Source organism: Musa acuminata, chromosome BXJ3-8 (assembly GCF_036884655.1).
Source record: "Musa acuminata AAA Group cultivar baxijiao chromosome BXJ3-8, Cavendish_Baxijiao_AAA, whole genome shotgun sequence".
Lineage (NCBI taxonomy): Eukaryota > Viridiplantae > Streptophyta > Magnoliopsida > Zingiberales > Musaceae > Musa > Musa acuminata.
This window is the reverse complement of record NC_088356.1, coordinates 8,784,281-8,800,492: the sequence shown is the minus strand read 5'-3', so window position 1 is coordinate 8,800,492 and position 16,212 is coordinate 8,784,281. Positions and strand designations below refer to the sequence as shown.

General features: G+C 48.0%; 3 protein-coding genes across 5 annotated transcripts; 1 reads left to right on the top strand and 2 right to left on the bottom strand.

The window, feature by feature from the left end:
* The first annotated feature begins 2,189 nt into the window (after window positions 1–2,189).
* LOC135583181 (4-hydroxy-tetrahydrodipicolinate synthase, chloroplastic-like) lies at window positions 2,190–5,944 on the top strand. 3 transcript variants are annotated; one of them, XM_065163563.1, is made up of 5 exons: window positions 2,190–2,329; window positions 2,413–2,549; window positions 3,655–3,735; window positions 4,422–5,338; window positions 5,772–5,944. In XM_065163563.1, exons 2-5 carry the CDS (start codon window positions 2,443–2,445, stop codon window positions 5,843–5,845), a joined length of 1,179 nt encoding a protein of 392 aa, XP_065019635.1. In that variant the 5' UTR covers window positions 2,190–2,329; window positions 2,413–2,442; the 3' UTR covers window positions 5,846–5,944. The 3 variants fall into 3 exon arrangements, with proteins under 3 accessions (XP_065019635.1, XP_065019637.1, XP_065019636.1); XM_065163565.1 differs by lacking the exon at window positions 5,772–5,944 and having other exon boundaries at window positions 2,195–2,549; window positions 4,422–5,059; window positions 5,143–5,535; XM_065163564.1 differs by lacking the exon at window positions 5,772–5,944 and having other exon boundaries at window positions 2,196–2,549; window positions 4,422–5,535.
* An 837-nt stretch (window positions 5,945–6,781) lies between these two features.
* Window positions 6,782–8,544, bottom strand: LOC103994238 (guard cell S-type anion channel SLAC1-like). The gene is made up of 3 exons (XM_065162759.1): window positions 8,043–8,544; window positions 7,161–7,966; window positions 6,782–7,088 (listed from the first exon to the last, which is right to left on the bottom strand). The coding sequence occupies exons 1-3, from the start codon at window positions 8,427–8,429 to the stop codon at window positions 6,782–6,784; spliced, it is 1,500 nt and encodes a 499-aa protein (XP_065018831.1). The 5' UTR covers window positions 8,430–8,544.
* Window positions 8,545–14,320: 5,776 nt separating this feature from the next.
* On the bottom strand, window positions 14,321–15,818 carry LOC135644759 (growth-regulating factor 10-like). The gene is made up of 4 exons (XM_065162647.1): window positions 15,266–15,818; window positions 14,927–15,160; window positions 14,465–14,812; window positions 14,321–14,384 (listed from the first exon to the last, which is right to left on the bottom strand). Exons 1-4 carry the CDS (start codon window positions 15,360–15,362, stop codon window positions 14,380–14,382), a joined length of 684 nt encoding a protein of 227 aa, XP_065018719.1. The 5' UTR covers window positions 15,363–15,818; the 3' UTR covers window positions 14,321–14,379.
* Between the last annotated feature and the right edge of the window lie 394 nt (window positions 15,819–16,212).

The window sequence follows — 16,212 nt, the reverse complement described above, 5'->3', positions numbered from 1 at the left end:
GGGAGGCAACATCTAATCACCTTCAACATCCTCCTCTTGGACTCTTATCTATGTGGGTGACAAGAGGGGGTGGCCTATAACCATCTATCTTAAACCCTTGCACACGTAGGCAGATGAGTGAATGGTGACCTTCATCTTCTCCTTCTACTCTAGACATCACGTGATGATTATTATCGAATGACGATTAGCTGATGTTGTACTCAATGTTATTTGTACTCTACACCCCCCCACCTCCTCCCCACCCCCCCCCCCCCGGGCGTGCTTTTGAGCTCTTACTAAAGGGGTCCAATGTGCGACGTCTAATTTATCTAACATGTCGAACTTATTCCTTTTTGATCCATTGTCAAACTGGTGGCATGTTTAGTTCATCTAATACGTTTGTCTAAGATCGCCTCCCCTAGCGTTGTTGGTGATGATTTATTGCCAACCTAGCCCTCGTATCATAGAGAGATGTACATTGGTTGGACGGGGTTGGGTTTTCTGACCTCCCCATCTTTTCCCGACCTCTACGCCTCAGGTGGAGGTCGAGGTCAGACTTCTCGACCTCCATTCCTTAGTGGAGGCGGGGGTTGAGCTTCGTAACCTCCCCATCTCAATGAAGGTGAGGGTCAAGCTTCCCGACCTCCCCGCCTTGGCAGAGGCAAGGGTTAGACTTCTTGAGGTTTGGAGGTTGGGATGAGATGGTGAGGTTGGAAAACTTGATCCCGTTTGACCAATGTGCGTTTTTTGACAATACGAGGGGCAAGTTGGCAATGGATCGCCACCAACAACATTGGGAGAGGTGGTCCTGGATGGACTTGTTAGATGATATAAGGGGCACGATAGACTTGTGTCCAACGAACTAAACATATCACCAGGTTGACAATCGATCAAAGATGCATAAGTTTGATGTTATGAATGAATTAGACGCTGCGCTTCAAACCCCTTTAAAGTATGTCTTTAGGAGAGGGGGACAAATGATAAATAGTATATCATCAACTAATCATCATTTGACATGTAATCATCATGTAGTGTCTAGGGTGGAAGGAGAAGATGAAGTTCAATCTCCACTCATTTGCCTACATAAGCAAGGGTCCAAGGCAAAGGATTATGGGTTGCATGCCTCCCCCCTCCCCTTCCCTTTCGCCCATGTGAACAAAAGGTCAAGAGAAGACTATTGGAGGCATTTAGAGATTGCATCCCCACAGAATATTCAATAGAATATTCTATCCCTTTATGACCAGATATAAAAGCTCATCTTCAATATAACGAGGAGATGGTTAATCTTTTTTTACTATTCCCGTTTGCAGTCATATACCTTGGGTTACTAACTTAGGCGTTGAAGGGATCGAGTGGAGAAATATCTCTTGACCTCGATTTTTGTATAAGTGGTACCATAATAGCTTAACGTTTCTACCTCGTAAGTACCTCAGACAATCCTGTGTATAGGGGTCTGCACCACATCGGGTTGAGCAGGACGTTAACAACATCTTTCCTCAACAATAAATATATTTGAGATTAATCTATAATCATCAAATATTTAAAATTAAAAAAATTAGAAAATAATTATTAGACCATTAGTGCTTTAAATACTCTTAACCTAATGGCAATAAAAGATTCTAAATAGTTGAGATTTATTATATCTTTATGAAAGAAGGAAAGTTGATAGAATCTATTAATATACATCAAACTCTTTTTTAATCAACTCGAGTTAAGCTTTTGGGACTTGTAGTAATATAATCAAAATTGCACATTTGGGTTTGGTTCGTGTGTTAAGATTAATCGAGCTTATGCATATTTAGGGCCCTTTCTAAGAGCTCATGTTCTTGAGATTGTCGGTAATACGATTAAATATTTATCAAAAGGAAACTAATTCCCCTTCTACTTAATTTGTGAAGTCATTTGTAGAACGCTTCATCTTATCAAAAGGTCAAATGAAATTTGAGAACACTTCTGCAAGAGGACAGCCAATTTCCATGCAAAACTCAGTTCGTATCTCAATGGTCTTTTCCAAAATGCTTCCATTCCAACAGCAAACAGTGTTTCTAAAAGCAAAAAAAGCATAAGCACACATCCACATGGTTACGGGCCGCGCTGTCATGTCAACGTTTTTGGGCTTCTCTAGGCCCAGTCTATCGCATCCGCCAGGTAAAGCAGGAAACGAGTAAGAAACGGCCGATTCCCATTTTTAAAAGCCCTAATAAAATGACTCGACGAAGGAGGGCACCTTTCACAAACCTTTGTGCCGTCTCCGAGCCCGCGCTCTCTTTTCCGCCGCTCCACGCGGCGTCCATCGCAGCCACCTCCCGTTTCTTCCAGAGCCACTATTGCTACCATCGTCCACTGAGTCGTTCGACCTCTCCTCATCGAGTCGCGTCAACAAAGCCTATCTTTTCTTGTCTTAGCGTTGTTGTTTGTTTGTTCTTCCTCCAGTTGATAAGAAGGCGGTCAATAGAACGGAGCATGGCGGCATTGCTGACGACGAACCCCATCTTGTCGTCGACCGATGTGGTTGCGCCTCTTAGATCTCCGCTGAAGCCATTTCGCCCGGCACCTGACTCCTGCCTAAGGTTTATCTCATTTTGCCCTGGCTTGGATGATAGATCAATATGTTGTAATGTACATTTTGTTCCGTTCTCCTCCTAAGCTTCATGTTGACTAACGGAAAAATTGCACTTTGTGGCCGTAGCACTGGGTATTTCCACATAGGGTCTGCCATAGTTTTAAATCACTTCAGTTCTTGATGCTAATTGACAGCTACTCAGGATTGTGCTGTTTTCATTGGCGCATTACGATTTTGAAAAGTCCAGCGTTCTTGAAAAGATGTTCCTTGTTGCGTGTAAGATGTGTATCAAATTTGCAGTTTCTCTTTAAGAATTGGAATCTGGTGCTCATCTACATGTCTATGATCTTCCAAGTAAGAAATTAACAAGCAGAGAATGTACTAAACTTCCTCAGATAATATAGAATCTTGGCCTTCCAAATTTTACTTGGACATGGTAAATAGAACATAGGTTCAGACCGCCCACCCTTCTTACAAAAAATGTCTCATTATTTTAGGTTGTTAATTCTTATTTTGTCTCAAGATTGAACAGTATATTAATATAGCCTGTGGACAAGCTTCAAAAGTGAATATCATTATCCATGTAGAAGAATATGGTAGGATAATCATTTGCGAAATTTATTACATGTTTATGTCACTGGAAAATATTTTTTTATGTATGTACATAACTTTATACCAATTGACACATTGGCATGGGTTAATACATATGATGCCAGAAAGGTATTTGCATGCCTGACATCAACTCATGTCAAAGGTATACCCAACACAAACTCATGCCAAGGGTGCCAACATATAGTTAGCTGTTTGTAATATTTTGCTATTATATAGTGGCAACAAGAAATGCAAACTTGTCACTTTCTTGGCATGTTGTTTTACCAATATCATTAATTTCATAATTTATAAGTGGCATTTCTCTGCTGAACTGAATGTATATTTCTTCCTATTTTCAAGCTTTGTAGACTGATGGTTAACAGTGTATGACATTTTGCGTGAGACTGTTATATCTGCTATTGGTGGTCAAACTTCTTGCTAGCTTGAGCCACATATAAAGTTTGATTGATAATTTGCCTGTCTGCTCTGTGCTAATACTTATCTTGTACTTGCACATCTAGGACTACAAGATGGAGATCTCCAAAAGCTGCTGTCATTCCCAATTTTCACCTTCCAATGCGCAGCCTAGAAGTTAAGAATAGGTTGGTTTTACAGAAAGAAAGAATGGTTTATCCACACATGGTAGATATTAATTCTCCTAAATTACTTTTGCCTGTTGATTTGGATGACATTGCTGTGTGGTCAACAAATTGTTCTTTTAAAGTTTGACTGCAGGGGGGTGATATATTTGGGTGTTAAAAAGAACGGTAACGTGAAACACTTCTGTTTACTCTGGAGGGGCTTTTCTTGCTCAATTTTTATACTAAAAGAAAATTGAAATTTATTGGCTACTATTGTTTACAATAGTTTTTCTCTGTGCTTTTTATTAATCTAACTAGTTTTTACATATTGAAGAAATTTTCTGGTCATTTGTTCTTATGATGGGATCTCATAATTGTTGATCACTAGTTTTCATGGTTTCAACTAATTTAAATGTAGTGCAGATTCAGTTACTGATTATTTTATTCTGAACTGTGTTGGATTTAATGGATTGAAATTATGGAACCTGTTTCATCAACATCCTCATAATTTTTGTGGTAGTATCATGGCTCTCGGACTTGTTGTGTTGACTGTACAAGCTATTTTTTATGGAATTTTGATATTGGAAAAAAGTATCTTTCTGTTCATTTTGTGTAAACCAAGTAATTATTCAGTATTATAATAATAGAGAATTCTCGTTTCAGGTTGAAACTTTTGATGATAACTCTGTTCTTATATTCTGCTTCAGGACATCAGTTGATGATATTAAAGGCTTAAGATTAATCACAGCCATTAAGACTCCATATCTACCTGATGGGAGATTTGACCTTGAAGCTTATGACTCCTTAATGCACATGCAGATTGTCAATGGTGCTGAAGGTGTAATAGTGGGAGGTACAACGGGAGAAGGCCAACTCATGAGCTGGGATGAACACATTATGCTCATTGGACACACTGTTAACTGTTTTGGTGCATCAGTCAAAGTTATAGGTAATACTGGAAGCAACTCGACGAGAGAGGCAATCCATGCAACAGAACAAGGCTTTGCTGTAGGAATGCATGCTGCATTACACATCAATCCTTATTATGGGAAGACATCCATGCAAGGAATGGTGTCACATTTTGAGACTATCCTTTCCATGGGCCCGACAATCATATACAATGTGCCATCAAGGACTGGACAGGATATTCCTCCTCCAGTGATACATACAGTCTCAGCAAATCCTAACATGGCAGGTGTTAAGGAGTGCATGGGAAATGATCGCATCAAAGATTATGTAAATAAAGGAGTTGTAATATGGAGTGGAAATGATGATGAGTGTCACGATGCTAGGTGGGCATCTGGAGCAACAGGGGTTATATCTGTTGCTAGCAACCTTGTTCCAGGTCTGATGCATGAGATCATGTTTCAAGGCAAGAATCCTTTATTGAACTCAAAGTTGATGCCTCTTATTAAATGGTTGTTCCAGGAGCCAAACCCTATAGGTCTCAATACAGCTCTTGCGCAGCTTGGCGTGATTCGGCCAGTATTCAGGTTGCCATATGTTCCTCTTCCTCTTGCGAGGAGACTTGAATTTGTTGGTATTGTGGAAGCACTTGGGCGTGAGAATTTTGTGGGAGAAAAAGATGTAGAGGTTCTTGATGATGATGACTTTGTTTTGGTAGGTAGGTACTAGTTCACGGTTTATGCCAAGCTTGGAACATTGATTTTTTTTTTTTCTGATAACCTGTAATGGGGTTCTAAGTTCTACGTGTGATTGTGGTCGGTGCTTGAACACGCTAGAGGTGGAGCAGTAGTTATTGATGTTGATATTTCCTTCGGAACAAGAGTTATCTACTTTAATGAGATATTTTTTTCACCATCTGAGATATTTCAGCATTATTTTCTAGTCTTTGCAAGCTATTTGAAAAGAATTTACAAGCCATCGAGACTTCATCATCCACATTACAATCTCGCAAGTACATATAGAATGTTTAAGTTGTTTGGTATCTGGTTTTAGATGAAATTCATGTGCTCTTTGACATTAAATTGCCTTTTATTCTGTCAAACTAATGTTCTTTCAGAAACTGTGTAGTAATGGTTTCCTGTCTTTCACAGCTTTCAGTTGCCTAGGACTTGAGAAGACAAGAGGATGGAAGATCAGGAGTTTGCAAGCATCTTTCACACGGTAATTCTTTTCCTTACAATTCGTGATTTCTGTTTTATGTTGGGCCTAAGGATTCCGATCCTAGAATCCGATCGCTTTTTAGCTTAAATGTATTATATTAATTATGAAGTGAGTTATTTAAAAAGCCTTTCCTGTATTATCATTTAAATGATAGTTCGATGTTTTAGCCAAGTGGAGTTATCTCTGTGCAAGATCTGGAGTTTCATGTATTGCTACTGCACTGGTCAGGGTTTGGATCGGTAAATGTTCGTGTGTCAAGTACGTGATTACATATCGAATCTCAAAGAAAAACCTAGAAAGGTTGGGTTCAAAGCATGTACCTAACACTGGGTGATACCGGCCTTTGTAGTAGGTGTATCGGGTGGTGCATGGCCTATGTTGCTCGATACAGGTCTTCGAGTGTACCATTTGATTTACACTAGTTTGCATATCGAAAATTTGTCGGACCATTGGTATTGCAAATCTATATCGGATCATCTTTTTTTTCTGAATAAAAAATTGAGACTTATATGATATATGAAGAGAGGGTAATGTGGTTGAGATTTTAGGATGGTAGACTATGTTTTTAGAATATTTTAGGATTGGATTCCATCATCGCCCACTTTCATACAAGTAATAAGCAGAGGTGTTTGTAAGGCGATAGACTCAGTGGACGACGTTGCAAGAATTGCAACGGCAGTTGGTGAAGGGGAAGGATGTTTTCGTTTAATTGATAAAAAAAATGGATTAAAAAAAGAGTATTTTGAGGTGAAAACTAATTAGGGGTGTCATTTGATAAAAATCAAATGGATTTTTTTAAGTTACAATGGTAAAAAATGAATTAGAAACCCGAGTTATGATTCCGGAATCATGAATCCCTTTATTTCCTTCCAAGGAATCCATCGAAGATTCCCATCTCTCGAGAGTTGCCATTTGTAGCGGAGGAACCAAGAGGGGACTGCTACGCCCAGCGCTTGGGGTCGTATCTCCTTTGGGCCGCCGCCGCCTTATCCGTTCCCCGCAGTCTCGTGCCGCCGTTGCCGTCTTTAGCGATGGCAATGGCGACGTCATTCGGGAACAAGGATCGCCAAACCAATGCGTGGAGGAGGGTGGACAAGAGCAACAGAAACACCATGGTCGAGGATATGGCCGAAAGGCTCACCGCCAGGCCCTTGGTGAAGAAGCATGGAACCTCTTCCGCGTACTTGATGGTGGCGACGGAAGCCGTCGTCATCGGGAATGTGTACGACCACCACGCCACCGAGAACCTGCGCTTCAAAAACTGCCGATTATGAGCTTAGGAGAGAAGGATTCTTGTGTTCGCTTGGGGAGTTGTTTACTTGAATCCTCTGAAGAAGTTGATGCGCACGATGAGGGAGCAGTAGAGGAAGAGGGCGATGAAGTAGAAGGTCCTCGCCACGGCGTCGAACTTCCCGTAAATGGCACTCCACGCGATGCTTGCCGCCGCCGGCGTCGCAATAAACATGGAGTACACGGGGTGCAGCTCCTTGGGCAACGCCTGGGTGGTCGGCAGCCGCTGATACAGGGTAACGAACAAGCAGAGGTAGTGCGCTAGCCCGACCGCCCATAGGAGCTTGCCGGCCTCCTCCCACCCTACCTTGGCCGCCAGGATCGCGCCGACGAAGTTGCCGACCACCGAGAGGTGGCACGATGGATTGGCCACCTTGCACAGCCGGCGCTTCCCCCCCGACAGCCATTGCCCGTAGATCTTGAGCTCCAGGACGAAGACGGGTGCGATTAAGGTGCACCAGATGGCCGGGTGGGGCTGTTTCGGCGCAAGCCTGGCCGGGGCACCGATAGCCAGGAACATGCAGGCGATCCACGGCGCGAAGAAGAAGTTGACTCGGACGGGGTGGTAGTACTCACGGCATATGGCCTCGAAGTAGAAGACGCACTTGAGGATGTAGGTGATGGAGACGAAGACGAAGACTACAAGCGCGAGAAGCCAGAAGACGAGGTTGATGTCAGGGGTCACATGGAGGAACGCCATGGCCGGGCTCGACGCGAGGGCTCTCCACAGGATTGCCTGGCTACCGAGGCCGAGACACATACCGAAGCACCCGATCGGGAAGCGGAGGAGGAACGGCCACACCTCGCCCTTGGGAAGGAGGATGTCCTCGCAATCCTGCACGAGGTAGACACGATCTCGAATTGCGCCAACTGCAAGTACATGATGGCCTTTAGGATTTGTTCTTACTTACCCTGACTTGGTCGAGCTCCGGCCCTCGAAGCGCGGCGAAGTACCTTCCGGCGGAGACGCTCTTGTTAACTCTGTCGTCAGTCCCGGCTAACCTAGGGACGCCATCGGCGTGGTTGAGATCGGGTCCGCTCTCCTTCCGCGACGACAAGAAGGAATTCTGTCTCGAAACGAGCGCCGACTTCGTCCGGAACATGCTGAAATCTCCCTTTCTCTGGCCGGCATTCCCCGCGGTGGCACCGGGAGCTCCACAGCTCCGGCTGTTCCGCGATAGAACCACCCGTGGCTCCTCTTTGGCGTCGCTGCTTCTTCTTCCCTGGACTTCTTTCTCCTCCGTTTCGACCCAGGCGATGCCGCTCTCCAGCGAGATCTGCCGGCTAAGAATCGCCATTGGCCGCCTCTCCTCCGCTGTCACCTCCCGCGCCTCCTCGGAGGTTGATGGATTCGTGGGTAGGCTGACGATGCCTGAGCTTTGTCAGGATCTCGTTCTCGCTGATGAGCAACATGTGGATGTGCACGAAGAGGTAAACGGCCGGAAGCCGAAGGCGCGGAGGCCATTGTTGTTGGCGAGGCTGGAGAATTGGCATTTGCCAAGGTCCATGACAGTCTGGTGCAACAAACTAGCTATTAGAAGACTCTCTCTTGTACGGATCAAAAGATTAAAGGCTACAAGTGTCGGGAGCGAAACTTGGTGATCCGAGATTAACTTATGGGATGGAAGTTGATAGAAAAATAAGGGCATGATTAACATCTCAACAGTATTATCTTAGTTAGTGTTTTCAATTTTACCACTTTCAATTTTCTGTCGGCATATATATCCAGAGCTAACTTAAGCATCCGAGGAGTTTTGTTGGATATATTATTAATACAATTTTATAAGATTTAATATCTTCTAGATTCGATCATTCTCGATACTAGCGAGAGGCAAACATGAAATGATTAGTTTGGAGTAAGACAACTATGTTTCAACTTAATAAAATGAAAATATGGATTTAGGTGTTTGGGCCTCATAAATATGCTTAGATGCATACGTTCCTTTCTTTGATGTCTTCTTAAAATATATAAAAATCTTAAGCAATTATAAATATTTGGTTTGTTTTTTATCTCTAACGTTATTGATGAGTAAATGAAGAACATTTTAATTCATAGGATGTGTTGGTGTAAACAACTTTTAAGCCGTGGCCTCGGGGTCGACGCGGCTTAGTTCGGGTCCGGATGATGGGGGATCTCCCTGGGACGTTCCTCGAGACTCTGTTGAGGTGGCCGATTACGGTGGTCCGATCGGGACGGGGTCGTCGTTTCCTCCGGGAAGGGACTCCTCACCTGGGCGTTTAGTGGGAGACCTTCGCCTTCGCACCTGCACAAAGGTCGGGTCGGGGAGCTCGGCCCAACCCCTCCAACGATCAATTTAGTGGATGGTGAAGGGAGTTTCTTTAGCTAAGTTGTCTCTTCGTCCCTTTCCCGTTTAGAATGCGATGATATTTATAGGGCAGCTTACTGTTTCCTGATGTGCCCGCTTGTAGGGGCAGGCTCGTACTCCTGGTAGCGTCTGACACTGGTGTTGGCGTGGCATGAAGGATCGAGCCTGAGCAGGATGTTTAATGTGCCTCGGTCGGCATTCCGATCTGTTTGACCAGGTGGTGTCAGGTCAACCGAGGCGTCATCTGGGGTAGCTGACATCAACCCAAGTCTTATCGCCATTATTACCCTCATCATATTCCCCCCCCGAAGGAAGCTATGCGTCGGTTGCTGTAAAGGGGGGTCCGAGGCATGGCTTCGGCTTTGAGAAACTGTCTCAGTCGGGCGTTTGTCGGTCCGTTGCCAGGAGTGTGGGAATCGTGGAGTTTAGCAATTAAGAAGGGTTGGATGTACAGCGATGACCCCGGGTAGTGTGCGACCGATGAGCACAGCTCAGTCGAGCAGGCCGAGCAGAGGTTGTGGTCTCGGGGAGCATGGAGCCGAGGAGCACGACGTAGGCGGGCTGGCTGCGCAGGTGTGGTCTCGGGCAACACGTGGCCGAGGAGCACGACGCAGGCCGCGCATGTGTAGTCTCGGGGAGCATGGAGCCGAGGAGCACGACGCAAGCAGGCTGGCCGCGCAGGTGTAGTCTCAGGCAACACACGGCCAAGGAGCACGACGTAGGCGGGCTGGCCGCGTGGGTGTGGTCTCGGGGAGCATGGAGCCGAGGAGCACGACGCAGGCAGGCTGGCCGTGCAGGTGTGGTCTCGGGCAACACGTGACCGAGGAGCACGACGTAGGCGGGCAGGCCGCGCAGGTGTGATCTCGGGGAGCATGGAGCCGAGGAGCACGACGCAGGCGGGTAGGCCGCACGGGTGTGGTCTCGGGCAACATGCGGCCGAGAGGTATGGCTCAGGCGGGCAGGCCGCGCAGGCGTGGTCTCGGGCAACATGCGGCCGAGAAGCACGGCGCAGGCGGGCTGGCTGCGCAGGTGTGGTCTCGGGCAACACGTGGCCGAGGAGCACGACGCAGGCCGCGCATGTGTAGTCTCGGGGAGCATGGAGCCGAGGAGCACGACGCAAGCAGGCTGGCCGCGCAGGTGTAGTCTCAGGCAACACACGGCCAAGGAGCACGACGCAGGCAGGCTGGCCGTGCAGGTGTGGTCTCGGGCAACACGTGACCGAGGAGCACGACGTAGGCGGGCAGGCCGCGCAGGCGTGGTCTCGGGCAACACGCTGTCGAGGAGCACAACGCAGGCGGGCAGGCCGCGCAGGTGTGATCTCGGGGAGCATGGAGCCGAGGAGCACGACGCAGGCGGGTAGGCCGCACGGGTGTGGTCTCGGGCAACATGCGGCCGAGAGGTATGGCTCAGGCGGGCAGGCCGCGCAGGCGTGGTCTCGGGCAACATGCGGCCGAGAAGCACGGCGCAGGCGGGCTGCGGCCGAGGGGCATGGCTCAGGCGGGCTATCCGCGTAGGCGTGGTCTCGGGCAACATGCGGCCGAGGAGCACAGCACAGACGGGCTGCGGCCGAGGGGTATGACTCAGGCGGGCAGGTCACGCAGAGGCGGTCTCAGGCAATCTGCGACCGAGGGACACGGCTCAGGCGGGCAGGCCGCGCTGAGGTGGACTCGGGCAGTCTACGGCCGAGCCGTGTAGATACAAAAGGGGGTTAGGCCGGAGCTAACCGCGAGCCGAGAGGCAGTCAGGTAGATACTGAGCCTTCGCTCGGAAGAGACTAAGGCAGGGCCTAGATTCCTTTTACGAGGACTACATCGGATAGCCACCGCGGATGCTTGACTTCTTCTATGGAGCCTGCTGCCAAAAGTCGCTCCTCCTCCTCACGGCCACCCAAGCCTCTGTCGCGATGTACTGGTTAGCCCGCTGGAGCATATCTGGTACTGTGGTGGGGGGTCGCTCCACGAGGGACCAGCAGAATCTGGAAGGTTGCAGGCCTGTCATAAACGCTTGCACTAACAGAGAGGGATGAGCATCCAGCAAACCCCGGATTTGTGTTGTAAAGCGATTCACAAAATGGGAGAGGGGCTCGTCCTCCCTTTGGTTGAGTCCGAGGAGTAATGCAACGGACGACTTTGGTCGGGCGTAGGCCAAGAAATTAAGCTTGAAGTCTTCGACGAGCTGATCAAAGGAGGTGATAGTCCCGGTCTTCAAGCCGCTATACCATGTGCGGGCCGGCCCCCTCAGGGTGGTGGGAAACGCCCTGCACATCAAAGCATCAGAAGTTACATACAGTGCCATTTGGGCACGGAAAGCGGCTACATGGTCCGCTGGGTCGGTGGAGCCGTCGTAAGCGTCTAGGGAGGGGGGTCGGAAGTTCGGGGGGACTGTCTGATCCTGTATCTCGGGTGTGAACGGAGACCCTTGATGTGCGTCCTCCCCGAGCTCTCCCTTTGACCTGCCAACCTCCTCCACTTCGTCGAGCCGCTAACTAACAAAGCGTAGCTGGGCTCGCAGGGAGTCCGTTGAATCCAAAGATAATGCCTCGGGTTCCGGGCGGCCGCTCGGGTTTTCCATCACTCGATCCCCGAGTGGGGTCGATCGGACCCGAGGCGAAGTAGGGAACTCCGGAAGTGGCGTGTGGGCCTGAACGGGTGGCTCCTGTTGCCGTAGTGGTTGAATCGCAGGCGGGTGTGTCGGATGAGAAACGAGCGGGATAATGGTTTGCACCATACCTGTCAGAGCTCGGACTTGATGGGCGAGGTCCAGAAAGGCTTCGGACGACACGGGCGACGGGTCGGCTGGGGCACCTTCGGGCGGTGACCAGCCCGGGTCGTTGAATACCCGCCAATAGCGCTCTGAGATCGTGGCGGGGTGTTCGTCACGAAGATCTCTGTGCGGGGGATGTTCCCCCGGAGCTCCAATCGGGTGTGACTCCTTAGCTGCGAGCTGATCTGAGCTAATCGGGTGATCCCTCGACATCCGACCCTTCCTCTAGCACCAAAATGTTGGTGTAAACAACTTTAAGCTGTGGCCTCGGGGCCAACACGACTTGGTTCGGGTCCGGATGATGGGGGATCTCCCTGGGACGTTCCTCGAGACTACCGAGGTGGCCGATTACGGTGGTCCGATCGGGACGAGGTCATCGTTTCCTCCGGGAAGGGGCTCCTCGCCTGGGCGTTTAGTGGGAGACCTCCGCCTTCGCACCTACACAAAGGTCGAGTCGGGGAGCTCGACCCGACCCCTTCGACAATCAAGTTAGTGGATGATGAAGGGGGTTTCTTTAGCTAAGTTGTCTCTTCGTCCCTTTCCCGTTTAGAATGCGAGGGTATTTATAGGGAAACTTACTGTTTTTTGATGTGCCCGCTTGCAGGGGGCAGGCTCGTACTCCTAGTAGCGTCTGACACTGGTGTTGGCGTGGCGTGAAGGACCGAGCCTGAGTAGGATGTTTAATGTACCTCGGTCGGCGTTCCGGTCCGTTTGACCATGTGGTGTCAAGTCAACCGAGGCGTCATCTGGGGCAGCTGACGTCAACCCAAATCTTATTGCCTCATCAGGATGGTTTTATATACAGTAATTTAGGGTTATATATTACCAATAATTCTGAGGAAAGATTTGTGGTGTTATGAAATTCTATGATTTGTTGCTTGACCTCTCGAACTTCGTATACTTCCTATGTAACGATTGATAATTTAGATATGAGACGAAAGAAGATAGATAATAAGTTAGATTTCATTTATTCTACATATGATAAAGATTCAACAATCTGGAAAGGTTGTGTTGGAAAGTTGTGTTGGGAAGTCAAGGGTTAGCACTATCCTTCTAGCATCATTTTTGAACCGGAAGTATATGTTAGAAATGATAAGAATATCTAGTTTCACATTGATTGATGAGTAAAGAAATAAAAAATTCATAAATCCATCCAACATCCGTATCCTCAAAAATGCCTTTTGAGATTATGAGTCCCGAAAGAACAAAATCAATGATGCTAGAAGGATAGTACTAACCCTTGACTTCCCAACACAAAACCTTTCCAAATTGCTTAAGTTTCCAAATTGCTTAAGTTAAGATTCGAAAAGTTATATAAACTAAGATTCTCAAAAAGGTCCCATTGATGCACTAATGAACTTTTTATAATTATATAAAAAATAAAAAAAATATTAATCAACTTAATTAATAATTAAAGACTGTGATAATCAATCGTAAGATTCTATAATTAAAACTCATATCATTTTTCATGTCTCCGCTGGGCCCTTTGAACTTTCTTTCATCAACAATCAAATCAGAACCGGTAACCGGAAAGAGGACAAATCAGTTTGTTCATATTTTACATGTGTCCCCTATCTTCAGATCATTACAACTATCACTTGAGAACATAAGCATGCACCTGAGGAGACCACGATCTACTAAATTTACGAAACAAGATCAATCCAGGAGAGGCATCTCCCTCACTTCCATGAAGAGTGAAGCACGCAACAACGACAACACCAAAACAGAGCACATGTACATCTCTTTCTCTTTACATATGCCATCTCAGGTGGCGTAGTCCATTTATTATACGAGCTTCTCAGCGCCGAGCGATTCAAATACCTAAAGAAAAGCTGCTGCACCGTTCTGACAAGACATGTCAGAGATTGGAATTGATTCACCGTGGCAGACCACGGCATGAGCTGTCTCTCACTCACCGTGGCGACCGGTACAGAGACGAGCAGAGTTCTACCACTCACACCATGGAACCTATGCTTACCCACAGAGGGAAAACGAAGGAGGAAAAAGACCATCTATCGTAATGCGAGCTCTGAGCGTGCTGGATCATGAGACCTGGGTTGGGTTCCTCTGTCACCAGTCCCCCCCCCCCCACCCCCCACCGCGCACCAGCTACAGACTTGCCTCGTGCCTACGGTGTTTTCCCTCTCCGACAGGCAGATCAAGCTGAGACCAGACACAGAAATCTCAAAAGATATCGAAAGAAAAGATTCTGCTTAAAGGAGCTTAGGAAGCCACGGTTTTACCAGCAGCGTCGTTTCGAAGGACGCGAGCGTGCGATAGGCCCTGCCCTGGCGGAGACACGCGGCTGCCACCGCTAATGCCGGTGTTGGCGTCGGTAGTCAGCTGGCGCCCAACAGCCGGAACCGTAATGGACAGCTGTGTAGAAGTGGCGGTGATCGGGGTGGTAGCTCCCGCTTCCACGGGCTTTCTTGGACGGTTGCGGCCCCGGTGCATGTGGCGCTCGCAGTACTTCTGGTTGGGGACGACGTCTCTGGAGCACCGCCACTTTTTGCCGTCGGTCCTCCTGCACCGCCCGGGCTCCGGCTCCATGATGTTCCGATAGTCCAGGCACAGGCTCCCGTAGCCCATCACTGCCTCGCGCCGACACCGCAAACTGGTTATTTGGACCCCAAAGCCCCAGAGAAGAGACAAAACTATAGTTCATCGAACAAAACGCGAGGTTAGGGATGGAGATGAGGTACAACAGGAAGGGTAGCTGTAGTGGCCGAAGGAGGAGGCAGCGACGCTCTTCCAGATGGGGAGGACGAGGTGAACTGGGACGGGGAGGCCAGCGGCCATGTACTTGTAGATGAGCGCCTGGTGCTCCAGCTCCTGCAGCTGCATGAAGGTGAACACCGGTTTGGATGCTCCTACTCCTCTCCCGAGCCCGAGCCCCAACCCCAGCATCAAAGGCGACGGCGCCGCCATCGTCACGATCCCTTCCGTACAAAGGAACCACCGCCACCCACCACGATAAGAACGTCACAAGCAATTCCAGAGAGCAAACGGATTTACGAGGGAGTAGAAAAGGTTCGAAGCAGCACCAGCTTCATCGGACAAGACGCGGGCTAGTTTGCGAGGCGACGACTCTCCCCCTTCTTCTTCGCGTTGCAGCGGCTGTGATCTCCGTTCGCCCGCCATCGGGAACACCGTGCGACGCAAGCGGCGAAGCGCTAGGACATGGGCGGACGCAAGAATCACGCCGCGTCAGAACCTGTAACGATCGGTGGAAAAGCTTTCCCTGGGGCGAACGACTTGCTTCTACTTGTGATCCTGCAAGCTGAAGCTTCACGTTCTGCTTCTCCCGCACACCATCTCTGGACTTTTTCGGGGAGGACGGCGCGTGGGTCTGCGAGGCGAGGAGGGTCGTCTGACATGTGTCAGGCCTTCTGCAGAACCAAACATTACATGTCTCCCGTCGGCGTTACTAACACGGTCACCCACGACAGAACTACGCGTCGGTATGCGAGTACAGGGGCCGAAGGCCTATCACAATCCGAATCCGATAGGTAGATCCATCCCGTATTCATCAGAAATCATCTAACAACAGACGTGTTATATGTGATTTGGAGTAATCTCTCTAGAGCCAACTTATCGGGTCGGAGTCGGATCATGTAAAGGGGTTATCGGAGTCCGTGACGTGTTACCTTCCGTCATCAAATAAACTATAGTAAATGTTTGTATACCATGATCCAACGTCCGATAATAAAAGCACGATTTTTAAGGGTGACGTGTGTAATTTGTTATAATATATTTAATTTGAATATGAAAGGGAGTATTACACGTAACGCTCTCTCAAGAGCTAGTCGTCATGACGTGCCGAAGGATTGCCAAGCAGCCGGAAAGGGAGAACAGTAGGGGCACGGGAAGGAAAATCCTCTTGAGGAACTCCAACTATATGATGAGATATCATGAATCTCATCATAAATCTATTAAAGAAAATTTTTCTCTCTTAAATTTTTTTTTAAAATATATATAAATATAAAGTATT

Bases quoted from the DNA above. Each gene is read 5' to 3' on its own strand.
- LOC135583181 (XM_065163563.1), top strand. From the start codon at position 2,443: ATGGCGGCATTGCTGACGACGAACCCCATCTTGTCGTCGACCGATGTG. The intron at 2,550-3,654 runs GTTTATCTCATT...TTGCACATCTAG, and splicing joins GCACCTGACTCCTGCCTAAG to GACTACAAGATGGAGATCTC. The intron at 5,339-5,771 runs GTAGGTACTAGT...TGTCTTTCACAG, and splicing joins TGATGACTTTGTTTTGGTAG to CTTTCAGTTGCCTAGGACTT.
- LOC103994238 (XM_065162759.1), bottom strand. From the start codon at position 8,429: ATGGCGATTCTTAGCCGGCAGATCTCGCTGGAGAGCGGCATCGCCTGG. The intron at 7,967-8,042 runs GTAAGTAAGAAC...TACCTCGTGCAG, and splicing joins CGGAGCTCGACCAAGTCAGG to GATTGCGAGGACATCCTCCT. The intron at 7,089-7,160 runs GTAAACAACTCC...TTTGAAGCGCAG, and splicing joins AACTTCTTCAGAGGATTCAA to GTTCTCGGTGGCGTGGTGGT.
- LOC135644759 (XM_065162647.1), bottom strand. From the start codon at position 15,362: ATGGCGGGCGAACGGAGATCACAGCCGCTGCAACGCGAAGAAGAAGGG. The intron at 15,161-15,265 runs GTGCTGCTTCGA...TTTGTACGGAAG, and splicing joins CGTCTTGTCCGATGAAGCTG to GGATCGTGACGATGGCGGCG. The intron at 14,813-14,926 runs GTTGTACCTCAT...GGCGCGAGGCAG, and splicing joins CCACTACAGCTACCCTTCCT to TGATGGGCTACGGGAGCCTG.